The 19596-nt window shown below is 36.1% G+C and overlaps 1 protein-coding gene across 1 annotated transcript in view; it reads left to right on the top strand.

The window, feature by feature from the left end:
• Window positions 1-12657, top strand: part of eipr1 (EARP complex and GARP complex interacting protein 1) — a 53510-nt gene extending 40853 nt beyond the window's left edge. Inside the window, exons 8-10 of the mRNA XM_067367778.1 lie at window positions 1218-1385; window positions 12046-12225; window positions 12307-12657. Of these exons, the coding sequence (XP_067223879.1) occupies window positions 1218-1385; window positions 12046-12220 (343 nt within the window). The 3' untranslated portion in view covers window positions 12221-12225; window positions 12307-12657. The remainder of the gene's footprint in view (window positions 1-1217; window positions 1386-12045; window positions 12226-12306) is intronic.
• Window positions 12658-19596: the final 6939 nt, after the last annotated feature.

Raw genomic sequence — 19596 nt, 5'->3', positions numbered from 1 at the left:
ATATATATATATATATATATATATATATAATATATATATATATATATATATATAATATATATATATATATAATATATATATATATATATAATATATATATATATATATATAATATATATATATATATATATAATATATATATATATATATATATATATATATATATATATATATATATATATATATAAAATCAAATCTGTGAAAAAATGAGATTATGTTCAGTTTTAGAAGTTGAAATGTCTCTGGCTGCTTTTAAAACTCACACATGAAAGTCTGTGTGTGAAATCTCTAATAATTAGCCGTTAATCTATCTTACGTAACTTACCTTTGCAGCCACATTTATAACTGTATTTTAGTCACATCAAAGACAATCGAGGGTTTGAGGCTTGTGTTAGTACGATCTTTCACATCTCTCCTGAAACCGGCCACAGTCAAAGCCTGCCATCCTGTGCTATTTTATCTGTGTGTGTCAGGATCCAACATGGTTATCTTGAATGTAAAAGACAGTATTTTAATTAGTGTGTGTATATCTGTGCTCTTACATCTTGCTGATGCTGTAGTTGTGTGTTATAGTGCTCAAGGGTGTGTTAGCACAGCTCGTTTTAGCTCACTGCGGATCTGTTTCAGTGTGTGTGTGTGATTGTGCGAGAGTATCTGCTCGTAGGTGTGAGTCACTGGATATAATTGCCTCAGAATCGCGCGTATCACTTTCTGCACGCACGCACGCACACACACACACACACACACACACACACACACACACACACACACACACACGTCAGCCACAGGATGCTATCTCTTAAAGATAGAGGCACCGAATCAATCAGAGACGTTTTGATCCTATTTAGATAGGAAAGAGCCACAACAACAACGTCCCGCACATGTTCCTCATTTCTTGTGTTTGCAGCGACAGGGGTTCGGCTAAGCCTCGGGCTGGGAGGTATTAGGGAATATTTTGGGATGGGAGACAGATTAGTTAGGGAGAAGTCTTGACTGAGCCAGATTTTACTGCTGACAGCTGAGTTATCCTCCCACAATCCCTGGCTATGAGGGCTCGGATCCTTTTCTGAGCTATGCCCGAGGCTTATGTAGACAGAGGGAGAGAACAGAGAAATAAGTCTGGGTGTCGTCGGTGAGCTGGAGAAGCGAGGGCAGAAGCGCAGCGTGTTTGAAGATGAGGATGTCACGCTGTGGTTTGTGCTGTGCTGCTGTTTCAGGGTGTGGAGTGTGAGGTACAATCATTCTCACGACCAGCTGCTGCTCACGGGCAGCAGCGACAGCAGGGTCATCCTGTCCAACATGGTGTCCATCTCCTCAGAGCCGTTCGGACACCTGGTGGACGACGATGACCTCAGTGACAACGAGGAGAACCAGCAGGAAGACAAGTACACACCCCTTTCTCTTACTCGACCTTACACATGACTTTTTTTATTTTGGGTCCTCATATTTTTATACTGAATTGTACTTAATTAATTTCATGAAATTCAGTTTAGTTCAGTAGTTTTGAGTCCAGTTTAATCTAGTTTAAAATTAAATTAATTACATTTGTACTTTTCATTTGAGTTCAGCACAGTTCTGTTCATTTCAGTTCAGTTCAATCTAGCTCAATATATTTCAGTCCAATTTGATACAGGTAAATTCCATGAAATTCATTTAGCTTTTCAGTTGAGTTCAGTACAATTCAATTCTATTAATTTTTCATTCATAATCCATTTTAATGTAGTTCAGATCAGGTCAGATCAGTTTAATCTAGTTCAGTATCTTTCAGTCCAGTTAAATTCAGTTAAATTCCAGGAAATACATTGGTTCTTTTAAATCCAGTTCAGTGCAATTCTATTCAGTTCGGTTAATTTCAATTCAGTTCAGTTCAGTTTAGCTCAGTATCTTTCAGTTCAGTTTGATTCAGTTCAATTTCAGGGAAAACATTTGTTCTTTTGAATCGAGTTCAGTAAAATCGTATTCAATTCAGTTCATTTCAATCCAGTTCAGTACAATTTAGTTCAGTTCAGTCTTGTTCAGTATCTTTCAGTGCAGTTTGATTCAGTTAAATTCCAGGAAATACATCTGTTCTTTTGAAACCAGTTCAGTGCAATTCTATACAATTTAGTTAAATTCAATCCAGCTCAGTACAATCCTATTCAATTCAGTTCATTTCAATCCAGTTCAGTTCAGTCTAGTTCAGTATCTTTTAGTCCAGTTTGATTCAGTTAAATTCCACAAAATACATTTGTTATTTTCAATTGATCTCAGAACAGGTCTATTTAATTCAGTTCAGTACAATTCAATTCTATTCATTTTCCATCCATTTGAATGTAGTTTATATCAGGTCAGTTCAGTTTAATCTAGTTCAGTATCTTTCAGTCCAGTTAGTTTCAGTTAAATTCCAGGAAAAAACATTTGTTGTTTTGAATTGGGTTCTGTACAATTCTATTCAGTTCGGTTCATTTCAATCCAGTTCAGTTCAGTTTAGCTCAGTATCTTTCAGTCCAGTTTGATTCAGTTAAATTCCAGAAAGTAAATTTGTTCTTTTGAATCCAGTTCAGTACAATTCTATTCAGTTCAGTTAATTTCAATCCAGTTCAGTGCAATTTAGTTCAGGTGAGTTAAATTCAGCCTAGCTCAGTATCTTTAAGTCCAGTTCCAGGAATTCTATTACTTCCTGGAATTGATTCAGTTAAATTCCAGGACGTAAATTTGTTCTTTTGAATCGAGTTCAGTACAATCGTATTCAATTCAGTTCATTTCAATCCAGTTCAGTACAATTTAGTTCAGTTCAGTCTTGTTCAGTATCTTTCAGTGCAGTTTGATTCAGTTAAATTCCAGGAAATACATCTGTTCTTTTGAAACCAGTTCAGTGCAATTCTATACAATTTAGTTAAATTCAATCCAGTTCAGTACAATCCTATTCAATTCAGTTCATTTCAATCCAGTTCAGTTCAGTCTAGTTCAGTATCTTTCAGTCCAGTTTGATTCAGTTAAATTCCAGAAAGTAAATTTGTTCTTTTGAATCGAGTTCAGTACAATCGTATTCAATTCAGTTCATTTCAATCCAGTTCAGTACAATTTAGTTCAGTTCAGTCTTGTTCAGTATCTTTCAGTGCAGTTTGATTCAGTTAAATTCCAGGAAATACATCTGTTCTTTTGAAACCAGTTCAGTGCAATTCTATACAATTTAGTTAAATTCAATCCAGTTCAGTACAATCCTATTCAATTCAGTTCATTTCAATCCAGTTCAGTTCAGTCTAGTTCAGTATCTTTCAGTCCAGTTTGATTCAGTTAAATTCCAGAAAGTAAATTTGTTCTTTTGAATCGAGTTCAGTACAATCGTATTCAATTCAGTTCATTTCAATCCAGTTCAGTACAATTTAGTTCAGTTCAGTCTTGTTCAGTATCTTTCAGTGCAGTTTGATTCAGTTAAATTCCAGAAAGTAAATTTGTTCTTTTGAATCGAGTTCAGTACAATCCTATTCAATTCAGTTCATTTCAATCCAGTTCAGTTCAGTCTAGTTCAGTATCTTTTAGTCCAGTTTGATTCAGTTAAATTCCAGAAAGTAAATTTGTTCTTTTGAATCGAGTTCAGTACAATCCTATTCAATTCAGTTCATTTCAATCCAGTTCAGTTCAGTCTAGTTCAGTATCTTTTAGTCCAGTTTGATTCAGTTAAATTCCACAAAATACATTTGTTATTTTCAATTGATCTCAGAACAGGTCTATTTAATTCAGTTCAGTACAATTCAATTCTATTCATTTTCCATCCATTTGAATGTAGTTTATATCAGGTCAGTTCAGTTTAATCTAGTTCAGTATCTTTCAGTCCAGTTAGTTTCAGTTAAATTCCAGGAAAAAACATTTGTTGTTTTGAATTGGGTTCTGTACAATTCTATTCAGTTCGGTTCATTTCAATCCAGTTCAGTTCAGTTTAGCTCAGTATCTTTCAGTCCAGTTTGATTCAGTTAAATTCCAGAAAGTAAATTTGTTCTTTTGAATCCAGTTCAGTACAATTCTATTCAGTTCAGTTAATTTCAATCCAGTTCAGTGCAATTTAGTTCAGGTGAGTTAAATTCAGCCTAGCTCAGTATCTTTAAGTCCAGTTCCAGGAATTCTATTACTTCCTGGAATTGATTCAGTTAAATTCCAGGACGTAAATTTGTTCTTTTGAATCGAGTTCAGTACAATCGTATTCAATTCAGTTCATTTCAATCCAGTTCAGTACAATTTAGTTCAGTTCAGTCTTGTTCAGTATCTTTCAGTGCAGTTTGATTCAGTTAAATTCCAGGAAATACATCTGTTCTTTTGAAACCAGTTCAGTGCAATTCTATACAATTTAGTTAAATTCAATCCAGTTCAGTGCAATCCTATTCAATTTAGTTCATTTCAATCCAGTTCAGTTCAGTCTAGTTCAGTATCTTTCAGTCCAGTTTGATTCAGTTAAATTCCAGAAAGTAAATTTGTTCTTTTGAATCGAGTTCAGTACAATCGTATTCAATTCAGTTCATTTCAATCCAGTTCAGTACAATTTAGTTCAGTTCAGTCTTGTTCAGTATCTTTCAGTGCAGTTTGATTCAGTTAAATTCCAGGAAATACATCTGTTCTTTTGAAACCAGTTCAGTGCAATTCTATACAATTTAGTTAAATTCAATCCAGTTCAGTACAATCCTATTCAATTCAGTTAATTTCAATCCAGTTCAGTTCAGTCTAGTTCAGTATCTTTCAGTCCAGTTTGATTCAGTTAAATTCCACAAAATACATTTGTTATTTTCAATTGATCTCAGAACAGGTCTATTTAATTCAGTTCAGTACAATTCAATTCTATTCATTTTCCATCCATTTGAATGTAGTTTATATCAGGTCAGTTCAGTTTAATCTAGTTTAAAATTAAATGAATTACATTTGTACTTTTCATTTGAGTTCAGCACAGTTCTGTTCATTTCAGTTCAGTTCAATCTAGCTCAATATATTTCAGTCCAATTTGATACAGGTAAATTCCATGAAATTCATTTAGCTTTTCAGTTGAGTTCAGTACAATTCAATTCTATTAATTTTTCATTCATAATCCATTTTAATGTAGTTCAGATCAGGTCAGATCAGTTTAATCTAGTTCAGTATCTTTCAGTCCAGTTAAATTCAGTTAAATTCCAGGAAATACATTGGTTCTTTTAAATCCAGTTCAGTGCAATTTAGTTCAGGTGAGTTAAATTCAGCCTAGCTCAGTATCTTTAAGTCCAGTTCCAGGAATTCTATTACTTCCTGGAATTGATTCAGTTAAATTCCAGGACGTAAATTTGTTCTTTTGAATCGAGTTCAGTACAATCGTATTCAATTCAGTTCATTTCAATCCAGTTCAGTACAATTTAGTTCAGTTCAGTCTTGTTCAGTATCTTTCAGTGCAGTTTGATTCAGTTAAATTCCAGGAAATACATCTGTTCTTTTGAAACCAGTTCAGTGCAATTCTATACAATTTAGTTAAATTCAATCCAGTTCAGTACAATCCTATTCAATTCAGTTCATTTCAATCCAGTTCAGTTCAGTCTAGTTCAGTATCTTTCAGTCCAGTTTGATTCAGTTAAATTCCAGAAAGTAAATTTGTTCTTTTGAATCGAGTTCAGTACAATCGTATTCAATTCAGTTCATTTCAATCCAGTTCAGTACAATTTAGTTCAGTTCAGTCTTGTTCAGTATCTTTCAGTGCAGTTTGATTCAGTTAAATTCCAGGAAATACATCTGTTCTTTTGAAACCAGTTCAGTGCAATTCTATACAATTTAGTTAAATTCAATCCAGTTCAGTACAATCCTATTCAATTCAGTTCATTTCAATCCAGTTCAGTTCAGTCTAGTTCAGTATCTTTCAGTCCAGTTTGATTCAGTTAAATTCCAGAAAGTAAATTTGTTCTTTTGAATCGAGTTCAGTACAATCGTATTCAATTCAGTTCATTTCAATCCAGTTCAGTACAATTTAGTTCAGTTCAGTCTTGTTCAGTATCTTTCAGTGCAGTTTGATTCAGTTAAATTCCAGAAAGTAAATTTGTTCTTTTGAATCGAGTTCAGTACAATCCTATTCAATTCAGTTCATTTCAATCCAGTTCAGTTCAGTCTAGTTCAGTATCTTTTAGTCCAGTTTGATTCAGTTAAATTCCAGAAAGTAAATTTGTTCTTTTGAATCGAGTTCAGTACAATCCTATTCAATTCAGTTCATTTCAATCCAGTTCAGTTCAGTCTAGTTCAGTATCTTTTAGTCCAGTTTGATTCAGTTAAATTCCACAAAATACATTTGTTATTTTCAATTGATCTCAGAACAGGTCTATTTAATTCAGTTCAGTACAATTCAATTCTATTCATTTTCCATCCATTTGAATGTAGTTTATATCAGGTCAGTTCAGTTTAATCTAGTTCAGTATCTTTCAGTCCAGTTAGTTTCAGTTAAATTCCAGGAAAAAACATTTGTTGTTTTGAATTGGGTTCTGTACAATTCTATTCAGTTCGGTTCATTTCAATCCAGTTCAGTTCAGTTTAGCTCAGTATCTTTCAGTCCAGTTTGATTCAGTTAAATTCCAGAAAGTAAATTTGTTCTTTTGAATCCAGTTCAGTACAATTCTATTCAGTTCAGTTAATTTCAATCCAGTTCAGTGCAATTTAGTTCAGGTGAGTTAAATTCAGCCTAGCTCAGTATCTTTAAGTCCAGTTCCAGGAATTCTATTACTTCCTGGAATTGATTCAGTTAAATTCCAGGACGTAAATTTGTTCTTTTGAATCGAGTTCAGTACAATCGTATTCAATTCAGTTCATTTCAATCCAGTTCAGTACAATTTAGTTCAGTTCAGTCTTGTTCAGTATCTTTCAGTGCAGTTTGATTCAGTTAAATTCCAGGAAATACATCTGTTCTTTTGAAACCAGTTCAGTGCAATTCTATACAATTTAGTTAAATTCAATCCAGTTCAGTGCAATCCTATTCAATTTAGTTCATTTCAATCCAGTTCAGTTCAGTCTAGTTCAGTATCTTTCAGTCCAGTTTGATTCAGTTAAATTCCAGAAAGTAAATTTGTTCTTTTGAATCGAGTTCAGTACAATCGTATTCAATTCAGTTCATTTCAATCCAGTTCAGTACAATTTAGTTCAGTTCAGTCTTGTTCAGTATCTTTCAGTGCAGTTTGATTCAGTTAAATTCCAGGAAATACATCTGTTCTTTTGAAACCAGTTCAGTGCAATTCTATACAATTTAGTTAAATTCAATCCAGTTCAGTACAATCCTATTCAATTCAGTTAATTTCAATCCAGTTCAGTTCAGTCTAGTTCAGTATCTTTCAGTCCAGTTTGATTCAGTTAAATTCCACAAAATACATTTGTTATTTTCAATTGATCTCAGAACAGGTCTATTTAATTCAGTTCAGTACAATTCAATTCTATTCATTTTCCATCCATTTGAATGTAGTTTATATCAGGTCAGTTCAGTTTAATCTAGTTTAAAATTAAATGAATTACATTTGTACTTTTCATTTGAGTTCAGCACAGTTCTGTTCATTTCAGTTCAGTTCAATCTAGCTCAATATATTTCAGTCCAATTTGATACAGGTAAATTCCATGAAATTCATTTAGCTTTTCAGTTGAGTTCAGTACAATTCAATTCTATTAAATTTTCATTCATAATCCATTTTAATGTAGTTCAGATCAGGTCAGATCAGTTTAATCTAGTTCAGTATCTTTCAGTCCAGTTAAATTCAGTTAAATTCCAGGAAATACATTGGTTCTTTTAAATCCAGTTCAGTCAGGGTACCCGCGGGGTCTTAAAAGCATTGAAAAAGTCTTAAATTTGATAATCTAAAATTAAGGCCTTAATAGCCTTGAATTTGGTATACAAAGTCTTGGATTTCGTTACAAAGGTCTTTTTTTTATTTTTTTTTACTTTTCCTAGGATTAAGTTCATACCGTAACAAAAGGAACTGTTAGTGTAGGCTAATTAAAAATTCATGCAGCGTAATGTTGAGTGCACCTTGCGCTCCACGTCATAGCAGTAAGCGCGAAAGCTCGCGCACCCGTTACTATGGTTACTAGGCAAGCGAGGTAAATTACTAGAGATGAGCCGGATACTCGGCTGAAACGAGTATCCGGTACGGATAAAGCACTTCTGCCGAGTACGAGTATTATACGAGTAATACGAGTCAATATCTGTGCTCGGATTGAATGAAAATCATCATTGGGTTGCTGATTGTGTCAGCGTTCTGTGATAGTCTAGTCCAGTGGTCTCAAACTGCCGGCCCGCGGGCCATTTACGGCCCGCAACTGATCTCAAAAATAAAACATAATCCGGCCCGCTAAATTATTATTATTATTATTATTATTATTATTATCATTGTCTAGTACGCGTCACATACGCGGCCGCGCCGGCATTCTCCTTCTTTCCAATGCGCTTTCGCTCCCGTGGCGTCTGTCGTTGCTATGCAACCATGAGCCGCGCTCTCAACCGCGTCGCTTCTATTATGAGCGCGCGCTTGCCTAAATTACAGTAAAAGCACTCGACTTTAAGTCACGAGCGTCGTTTTAAATCACCGAAACGCGTCCGATGCTACCATGTCAAGAAACAGAAGAGTGTACAATGTATTCAAGGGTTGTATTTGTTCTGTACAGTGTTGTTCAGTGCAAGATTTTAATTTTATTTAAGCTAGCATGAAGTAAAGGAAAACAGCCTACTTCCACTAAATGTTAAAAACTAATAACAATGAGAGTTTTTATTTTTTGGCAAAATAAAGTTGATATATATAGCTTCAGTTTTTTGTTTATTTCTGACCCCTCCATGGCATCTATGAGTGTTGCTGGTTTTGTTCCTAAATTACTAATTTTTTTTGTTCCATGCACCTTGTTGGATGTGAGAAGTTGCACCAGACTATTGCAATTAATAGTATTATATTAGTATATTAGTAGTATTACATAAATTACATCATAGTATTAGCCTATACAATTATATTACACTCTGTAACAATGAGAGAAACACTGCTGTTTACATTTAGTAGGCCTATGGTAAATAAAATATTTATAGTATAGGTATAAAAATACATGCCAAATTATTTTCTAGGGTTAAAAATTTATACAGATTTGACATTTTCCCCTCATACTTCTGTCAGAATGGGTACGAAGTTGGCATTGAATTTCATTTAAAATGGTATTAAAAAGGTCTTAAAAAGCCTTGAATTTCATTTGGAGGATCCTGGGGGTACCCTGTCAGTGCAATTCTATTCAGTTCGGTTAATTTCAATTCAGTTCAGTTCAGTTTAGCTCAGTATCTTTCAGTTCAGTTTGATTCAGTTCAATTTCAGGGAAAACATTTGTTCTTTTGAATCGAGTTCAGTACAATCGTATTCAATTCAGTTCATTTCAATCCAGTTCAGTAGAATTTAGTTCAGTTCAGTCTTGTTCAGTATCTTTCAGTGCAGTTTGATTCAGTTAAATTCCAGGAAATACATCTGTTCTTTTGAAACCAGTTCAGTGCAATTCTATACAATTTAGTTGAATTCAATCCAGTTCAGTACAATCCTATTCAATTCAGTTCATTTCAATCCAGTTCAGTTCAGTCTAGTTCAGTATCTTTTAGTCCAGTTTGATTCAGTTAAATTCCACAAAATACATTTGTTATTTTCAATTGATCTCAGAACAGGTCTATTTAATTCAGTTCAGTACAATTCAATTCTATTCATTTTCCATCCATTTGAATGTAGTTTATATCAGGTCAGTTCAGTTTAATCTAGTTCAGTATCTTTCAGTCCAGTTAGTTTCAGTTAAATTCCAGGAAAAAACATTTGTTGTTTTGAATTGGGTTCTGTACAATTCTATTCAGTTCGGTTCATTTCAATCCAGTTCAGTTCAGTTTAGCTCAGTATCTTTCAGTCCAGTTTGATTCAGTTAAATTCCAGAAAGTAAATTTGTTCTTTTGAATCCAGTTCAGTACAATTCTATTCAGTTCAGTTAATTTCAATCCAGTTCAGTGCAATTTAGTTCAGGTGAGTTAAATTCAGCCTAGCTCAGTATCTTTAAGTCCAGTTCCAGGAATTCTATTACTTCCTGGAATTGATTCAGTTAAATTCCAGGACGTAAATTTGTTCTTTTGAATCGAGTTCAGTACAATCGTATTCAATTCAGTTCATTTCAATCCAGTTCAGTACAATTTAGTTCAGTTCAGTCTTGTTCAGTATCTTTCAGTGCAGTTTGATTCAGTTAAATTCCAGGAAATACATCTGTTCTTTTGAAACCAGTTCAGTGCAATTCTATACAATTTAGTTAAATTCAATCCAGTTCAGTACAATCCTATTCAATTCAGTTCATTTCAATCCAGTTCAGTTCAGTCTAGTTCAGTATCTTTTAGTCCAGTTTGATTCAGTTAAATTCCACAAAATACATTTGTTATTTTCAATTGATCTCAGAACAGGTCTATTTAATTCAGTTCAGTACAATTCAATTCTATTCATTTTCCATCCATTTGAATGTAGTTTATATCAGGTCAGTTCAGTTTAATCTAGTTCAGTATCTTTCAGTCCAGTTAGTTTCAGTTAAATTCCAGGAAAAAACATTTGTTGTTTTGAATTGGGTTCTGTACAATTCTATTCAGTTCGGTTCATTTCAATCCAGTTCAGTTCAGTTTAGCTCAGTATCTTTCAGTCCAGTTTGATTCAGTTAAATTCCAGAAAGTAAATTTGTTCTTTTGAATCCAGTTCAGTACAATTCTATTCAGTTCAGTTAATTTCAATCCAGTTCAGTGCAATTTAGTTCAGGTCAGTTAAATTCAGCCTAGCTCAGTATCTTTAAGTCCAGTTCCAGGAATTCTATTACTTCCTGGAATTGATTCAGTTAAATTCCAGGACGTAAATTTGTTCTTTTGAATCCAGTTCAGTACAGTTCTATTCGATTTGTTCATTTAAATCCAGTTCAGTACAATTTAGTTCAGTTCAGTTAAATTCAGTCTAGCTGAATCCAGTTCAGTACAATTCTAATAAATTCAGTTCATTTCAATTCTGTTTTAGTTCAGTTCAGTTTGATTCAGTTAAATTACAGGAAAAAAAACATTTGTTCTTTTTAATTGAGATTGGGAACATTTTATTCAGTTCCATTCATTTCAATCCAGTTTAATTCAGGTCAGTTCAGTTCATTCTAGCTCAGTATTTTTCAGTCCAGTTTGATTCAGTTATATTCCACAAAATACATTTGTTATGTTCAATTGATCTCCGAACAGTTCTATTTAATTCAGTTTAGTTCAGGTCAGTCCAGTTTTATCTAGCTCAGTATTTTTTCAGTCCAGTTTGATTCAGTTAAATTCCACCAAATTCTTTTCAACTGAACTCAGAAAAGTTCTATTCATTTCTGCTGATTTCAACCAGTTTAGTTTAGGTCAGTTCAGTTTAATATAGCTCAGTATTTTGTGGAATATAACGGAATCAAACTGGACTGAAAAATACTGAGCTTTTCAATAGAATTGTTTTCAATTGGTTTATTTCAATCATTATTCAGATTCATTTTAACTGAACAAATTTCATTTCTGTTAATTTCAGTTCAGTCATTCCAGTTAACTACAATTTAGTTAAAGTCAGTCCAGTTTTATTTTCCACATTTGTTTTTTTTTTAGTTCAGTTCATTTCTGTTAAATTCTATTCATTTCAATCCAGTGAACTACAATTTAGTTCAGGTCAGTTCAGTTCAGTCTAGCTCAGTATTTTTCAGCCCAGTTTGATTCAGTTAAATTACACAAAATATATTTGTTATTTTCAATTGAATTCTATTAAATTTGGTTTATTTCAGTCAAGTTTATTCAGTTTCATTCATTTCAATTGAACAAAATGCGTATGTTAATTTTAGTTTAGTCAGTCCAGTTAAATACAATTAAGTTCAATTCAATTTAAGTAAGACATTAAATACAGTTTATTTGATCTAATTTAATGTTAATCACTACATGCCAGTTCAGTTGAGTTTGGTTCAGTTTGATTCACTTGCGTTCAGTCTGTGTGTCACAGCGCAAGTCCAGCAAAGATGAAGAGTATGACTTACTGTGCTCATGTATGTTGTGTGAAGGGGGAAAGAGCCCCTGCAGGACAGCATCATCGCCACATACGAGGAGCACGAGGACAGCGTGTATGCGGTGGAGTGGTCAGCAGCGGACCCCTGGCTGTTCGCCTCCCTCAGCTATGACGGCCGGCTGGTGATTAACAGAGTGCCCCGAGCCCTCAAATACCGCATCCTGCTGTAGAGCAGGTGAGCAACGCTTCAAGACCTATTCAACAATGAGTATGTGTAAGAAATTACAGCCAGACGTTTTCCTCTCTCTTTTCCCAGAATGAACTCACATTCCCAGCTTCTGCACGAGTGAAGTCATACTGGACGGTTGGAGCAAACTCGTCTGCAGCAGCTGTGCTGTTACTCTCAGCTGTATTTGTGTCGTGATTTCTTAACACCTGATGATTTATTGGGCTGGTTTGCCGTGCGTTAGTTCATACGAATGCAGATATCGGTGTTTCTGTGTTTTTGCGTTTACTGTTTGGTGCTGTGGGAAATCAGAACCTTGAAGATTAATTATGATGATGTGTCTTATCATGTACACTGTAACAAAAGCAATGCTCTGTGGAGCTGTCAGAGAGAGCCTAATTACCCCTGTATGTTTCCCATAAAACAGCTTTAATTAAAGAGCAAGATTTGATGTCCTTCTCTCTTTATCTGCCTCTCCTCTCCTCCGTCTGTAATTGCGGCGCGAGCGTTCGTTAAAGCACCTCCAGTGACAGCCTGTTTTAATTGCAGCTTGACTCTCCACATCTCGGGCTGTCAAGGGATGGCCACGGTCCGATCCATCAATACCCGGGCCGGTGGAACGAGTCTCTGAATGCATAATGTCAGTGCTCGCCGTCTGGAGTGGTGCGCCCAATCTTTTACTTACCGCCGTCTGTTGTCAGTGATGCTGGGAGGTTAAGGGGTTTGGAGTTAAGGGATTTTCATTTTTTGCTCTGAAAGGGTCTGTCACAAGCCCTGCTGCCCCTGTTCTTCTGTGAACGTGCCAGATGTGAGTGCATGGAGAGATTCGACTCTCCCACCTGTATATGTGTTATGCCTTCACATGCTTCACATCCTAATAGAGCACAGCTGTCAAGTTCTGGAAGTAAAAATCTGACTCATTTTCTGCATACAGAATGAAAAACAAGAGATCATTCAGTGATGATATACCATACAGTACACTTCTGAACTGCTGAATTCCTAGTGAAGAACTACACTACCCATAATCCCAAAGAGAAATCCACCAACCAGAGAAGGCGCCGTTACTGTGGAAACAGAGTTGATGAAAAAGCTCAGCAGCAATCACTCAGTGCTATAAAAGCTGGTCTCCATACACTGTGGTTGTCATAAATTCACCATAAATAATACAGTGTAAAAATCTGCTTATAACCACCATGATAATACAGATGGCACAATAGAAAGACACATGATCAATCAGAGTTCATCATAAGTTACCAATTCATAAAACTTGGCCAGTACTCATGTGTCATAACCGCGAAAACACCATCAGGATAACACACACGACACTAAAATAATGCAATAAACATTAAATAAATAATAGAAAATGTAACACAAAACACCCTAATGTACATTACTGATAACAAATATGAGAAGAAAGTTTTTGTACTGTATGTTGTGTCTTTTACTGTCTTTCAGGGTAAATTATATAATCATTCATAGTTTTTACATGCAAAAACCATACATTTTACAATATTTCACAGAATTATTTACAATTTTTCAGTGTAAACATTACAGAAATTTTTTACAGTGTATTAACAAAATATTTAAATAAACACCGATCAGGTATAACATTATGAGCACTGACAGGTGAGGTGAATAACACTGATCATCTCTTCATCACGCTCCTGTTAGTGGGTGGATATATTAGGCAGCAAGTGAACATTTTGTTCTCAAAGTTGATGTGTTAGAAGCAGGAAAAATGGGCAAGCAGCTCTTGTGGGGTGTTCCCGGTCTGCAGTGGTCAGTATCTATCAAAAGTGCTCCAAGGAAGGAACAGTGGTGAACGGGTGACAGGGTCATGGGCGGCCGAGGCTCATTGAAGGCTGGCCCGTGTGGTCCGATCCAACAGACGAGCTCCTGTAGCTCCAGAAGTTAATGCTGGTTCTGATAGAAAGGTGTCAGAATACACACGTATGGAGCTGCAGACCAGTCAGGGTGCCCATGCTGACCCCTGTCCACCACCGAAAGAGCCAACAGTGAGCATCAGAACTGGACCACGGAGCAATGGAAGAAGGTGGCCTGGTCTGATGAATCATGTGGTTGACCGGGTGCGTGTGCATCTATTACCTGGGGAACACATGACACCAGGATGCACTATGGGAAGAAGGCGAGCCGGCGGAGGCAGTGTGTTGCTTTGGGCAATGTTCTGCTGGGAAAATACCTTTTTTTTAAACTATAAACCAGCCAACTTTCAAAAATGAATGGGAAAAGTACTGCTGAAAATGTCTCTGTAGCTCAGTCCGCATGCAGTGCACAGAACCGCCGGTCACTTTCTCACAGCAGCGCAGAGACTGTCATTCATCTGTGTGTTATAGTTGTGTGATATAATTATTATTTGAGTGGTATCTCTGTCTGTTTGGAGCTCTCTCGTGTGTTTCTAGTGGTGTATATTTGTATCTGTCGTATTTAAATACTGTTAAATCTGTTGAATACATTCAATATGAAAACCACGGGGTCACTGTTGTGCAGTTCCCAGAGGGCCTTGCCAAAATTGGATTCAGCTGCTTGCAAATGAATTAAATGAAATTAGATTTCATTTAATAATTTATTTCTGTCTCTTGTGCAGGAGAGCGGCCCTTGGGGAGCCCAGGTGATGATTACCTTCACAAGAGCTCTGATTAGCATTCAGAAATAAACCCCAGCAAATGAAAAGAACGCACAAACTGAGGGATAGAAAAGGGCTGGTTGGGAATGAGTAATCGGAGGCTATTGGGATGGCCTTGGGAATGTTTCTGAACTCAGTGTTTCTCTATTTGTGGAAAGCTCACGGGGAAGATTCTTTCATATAACTCTCGCTGCATGGCTGCTTTTCTCAGCTTACGTCTCTCTTTCAGGTTATTTGCATTTCAAAAGCGTTGAATGCGTTTGAATCCATTGCACAAGTTGACTAGTGTCCTACTGTGTTTGGATAATGGTTCTGGCTCAGAATGACATTTTTCTGTTAAAGGCCTTTATCAGTTCAAAAGTTCGGCTAGATTTTTTAATGTTTTAGAAAGGCTGGATTTATTTGATCAAAATCAGTAATATTGTGAAATATTATTACAATTTAAAATAACTGTTTTCTATTTTAATATATTTCAAAATGTAATTTATTCCTGTGATGCAAAGCTGAACTGTAAGCATCAGTCTCTTCATGTTTCACCTTGCTCTCTGATGAAGGACGGTACAGTGCAGACGAGTAATGAGAGCAGCACTACTGTCATTAAATCACTGTCTCGTGTCTCGGCGTTTCCTTCAGGCTAAAAGGAGGTGAAGCACCTTTTTTTTGTGTGTGTGTGTGAAACAACTTTCTCCAATCTGAGTTTTATGTGAGTTTGGGGCAGGACTTTCTGTTTATTTAATGGGGCCCCAAGGAGCAGTTCAAGTGTTTTGGAAAACCAGTTTGGATTCAAATTGAATTTATTTATTTATTTGCAATTCCATTTGGTGCCACTAGTGGAGCTGAAATGACTCACATCTGCTTTAAAGGGGCAATATGTAAGAATTTTCATGTATTAATTGCTTTTTTATTTCCAATAAGTGAACAGCTTGTAATGACACTTAAAAAACTAGGCCTAAAAGGGGTGGTTGGTTATGATTTCACTTTTTTAACTTTAGTTAGTGTGTAATGTTGCTGTTTGATCATAAACAACTGCAAAGTTACGATGCTCAAAGTTCAACGCAAAAAGAGATATTTTCTTTTATAGAAATTGCTTTTTTAAGACTACAACAAATGGCTGGTAGGAACAAGCTTCTTTCCAGGTTAGTGACATCACTAGCCCTAAAATTTACATAAACCCCGCCCCCAAGAACACACAACAAAGGGGGCGGGGCCATGTTGGGCTGCTTTAGAGAAGAGGAAGAGTTGTTGTAGTCGAGTGTTGTTGTCATGCCGTCATTTTACGGCTTGCTTCACAAACGAGGGTCAATTCAACACAAAAGATGAACATGACGGCACATGCTAGTGGATGAGTTGAATCAACTCCACAGCAACTACATCAATTTATCCACTAACCATTCAGAAACGTCTAAAAGTTGTAACTTCTTCCTGAGTCTCTCCATCAGTGTCGACTCCGGTTTGAACAATGTAAGGCTGAACACTTTCCTCATTTTGGCTGCGTGAGATTCTCCAGCTTTGTTGTTGTTGAGCTGTTAAAGCTCCGCCCTCTTCTGGAAAGGGGGCGGGAGCAGCAGCTCATTTGCATTTAAAGGGACACACACAAAAACGGCGACACCAGAGACACCAGAGACTGATATTACATCTTGTGAAAGAGGCGTTATAGGTCCCCTTTAAAACAAGGCATTAAATGATGTCAGAGGACTTCCTAGGTTGCCTCTGAAAGCCTGTAGACTGATTTTTATGTGTGTTTTTGCTGGGAAAGTCCAAAGGATGTGATGTTTACACATGCTTCCGAGAGCCTCTCTTTCTTTCATTGACACAATGAAATGAATGCTTATAAAATGTTCAGGATAATGCCGAAAGATCTGTTCTGTACTGTAATGTCCATGTGTCGTGCAAAGAAAAGGGATTAATTCAAACTATGGTCTCACACAGTCAGATATAGTCTATAGTCTCAAATATACTTATAAGCAAACTATCATAACAGTGTGATTTTAATCATAGTGGCTTGTGGACACAACAGGCAGGAATATGAACACACCACTTGCCTATGTCTTACATGAACTTCATTGTGCCAATTAAAATAGTGAAGTGTGATATTATTTATTAGCTTTTGCCAACACATCGAACATATAATTGGTTCTGGAATGCCGTAATTGCGTTCATTTCTCACGTCTGTTGTGGCCAGCGATATGCCCTCAGAGAAATGTGTTAGATCGAGAGCTCTTCTTCTGGGTTACAGCCATTGATTGCTTTTAAACTGAAGCCATTTCTGTCCTAACCATATCCAAAGTCGTCCCCTGCCTCTGCAGTAACATTCCTCATCTTGTAACCTCGAGGTCCAGTGTGTTCAAAGGTCTAATGAAGATACCGCAGAAGACAGCTGAGGCATTTCTCCTTGTTCTGTCCGTGCTGATGTTGAGCGCTAAGGAAGGTGCAGTTCTGCCATTTACCCATATTACACTGCAGACAGACTTAAATATGGATAGAAAAATATCCATATTTAACAAGTTATGAATTAAAATATTTAAAAGCTATATATAAAGCTTATGCCACGTCCTACGCCTTCCGTATTCAACTTACGAAACAAGCGTAACTAACATATTCGTCTGAAAGAAGAAAGTCATATACACCTAGGATGACTTTTCGAGGGTGAGTAAATCATGGGGTAATTTTCATTTTAAAGTGAACTAATCAGTGCTCAGCGTAAATGAGTACACCCCTTTGAAAAGCAATATTTTAAACAATATCTCAATGAACACAAAAACAATTTCCAAAATGTTGACAAGACTAAGTTTAATATAACATCTGTTTAATTTATAACATGAAAGTGAGGTTAGTAATATAACTTAGATTACACATTTTCCAGTTTTACTCAAATTAGGGTGATGCAAAAATGAGCACACCCCACAACAAAAACTACTACATCTAGAACTTTGTATGGCCTCCATGATTTTTAATGACAGCACAAAGTCTTCTAGGCATGGAATGAACAAGTTGGCGACATTTTGCAACATCTATCTTTTTCCGTTCTTCAAGAATGAGCTCTTTTAGAGACTGGATGCTGGATGGAGAGTGATGCTCCCATAGGTGTTGGATTGGGTTCAGATCAGGAGCCACTGAATCACTTTCCCAGCAGTCTTCATCATCAGCATGGGTCCTGTCAAACTCTAGGTGGGCTTTTTTGTGCCTGGGCTTTAGGAGAGGGTTATTTCGTGGACGGCACCCATGATGCCATTCCTCTGCAGTGTACACCGTATTGTGTCACAGGAAATAGTCTCCCCAGTTTGGCTTTCTACTTCTTTAGATAAGTGCAGTGAACTTGCATGCCGCTTTTCTTCAGCTCTTCTCATCAGAAGACGCTCCTGTCGAGGTGTTAACTTCCGTGGACGACCTGGACGTCCTGGACAGAAATTTAAATGTTAAATTGTTAAATGTTAAATGTAAATTTAAATTAAATGAATCTTAAATTTAAATCTCTGTTTAAATGTAAAACAAACAAACAAACAAACAAACATAATTATAGTGAATGAGACTCAATGTCTGTACTGTACCTTTAGTTTTATCTATAATATACTGTACTTGCTTACTAGCATTTTATTAAATTTATTAGTAGTATTTATTTCTATCATTGCACATATTATTGCTATTCTTATGAAATATTCCTATATCGCAATTGACTGCATTATCCTGCTTGTTGTTTGATTCACTTTTGCCCATGCATTTTATCACTGAACACAAAAATGTAATTATTTGGTCAAGAAGCTCAAGTTTACGGATCCATTTAATCATCAGTTTGCGCCCATTCAAGCTGCAAGCATTTTAAGTCATTATATTGTTTTATGCACAGCAATTATTGGAATGTGTTTTCATGTTGTTGTTGTTGTTGTTGTTGTTATTACCAGAAACCGTCTTGGCGATGCAAATGTAATTGAACACTGTAATTATTCAAACACATCTACAGCCTGAGCAGTGTATGAATATTCCTCCCGCTCTCACAATGTAGTGAAGAGGAGTTATTCCAGGGAGTGTGTGTGTGTGTGTGTGTGTGTGTGTGCGGTAGACCATTTCCCATGGTGTTTTCAGCCCCTCCTTCCTCTGGAGGAGAAAATATCCGTCTCTCCTCTCCTCCTCTCTCAGTAGTTTGTTATTACCTCTATCTAAGGCACTGCATCCATGATTTGAGAATAAGTAAGCCTGCTTTACGGGCTGAAGCTGGTTTATCTGCTGTGTATGTGTGTGTGTGTATGTGCTATAATAAGAATTTGTGCCTCTTCCTTTTTCCTGTGAGGAGGAGGAAGTGACCTACATAACCACCACCTCACTGTTTCAGCTGGATTTCGCATTCAGGAGAGGATGAATAACACGACTGCTCTCCAAAAATGATGCGATGTAATTTCAGTGAGAGACAAAGGCTGAAGCTGATAGAAAGCTTCTGGTCTCTGCTGTTATTGTTTTTTTGTTTTGTTTTTGTCAGGTTGCTAATGTTGAGAGATTTCAGCTGATTTTATTAATTTAGTAGAAAATAAAAATAAATTGTTGGACAGGTTTATGTAGGTATGACTGGATGATCATAATAAACATTCACATAAGACATACCAGCACTTATATCACAAAACACATCCTGACACAGGCAATTTTAAGATGTAGGTCTGCGGATGGATGTCTTTAGATGTCTCTTTGTTTTTAAGAGTCTCACAGCATGAGCACAGCATGTGTATAACTCCATGTCAAGTTAAAAA

The sequence above is a fragment of the Chanodichthys erythropterus genome, chromosome 18, assembly GCF_024489055.1.
Source record: "Chanodichthys erythropterus isolate Z2021 chromosome 18, ASM2448905v1, whole genome shotgun sequence".
Lineage (NCBI taxonomy): Eukaryota > Metazoa > Chordata > Actinopteri > Cypriniformes > Xenocyprididae > Chanodichthys > Chanodichthys erythropterus.
Note: the sequence above shows the minus strand (reverse complement) of the source record. Positions and strands in the feature narration are given on the sequence as shown.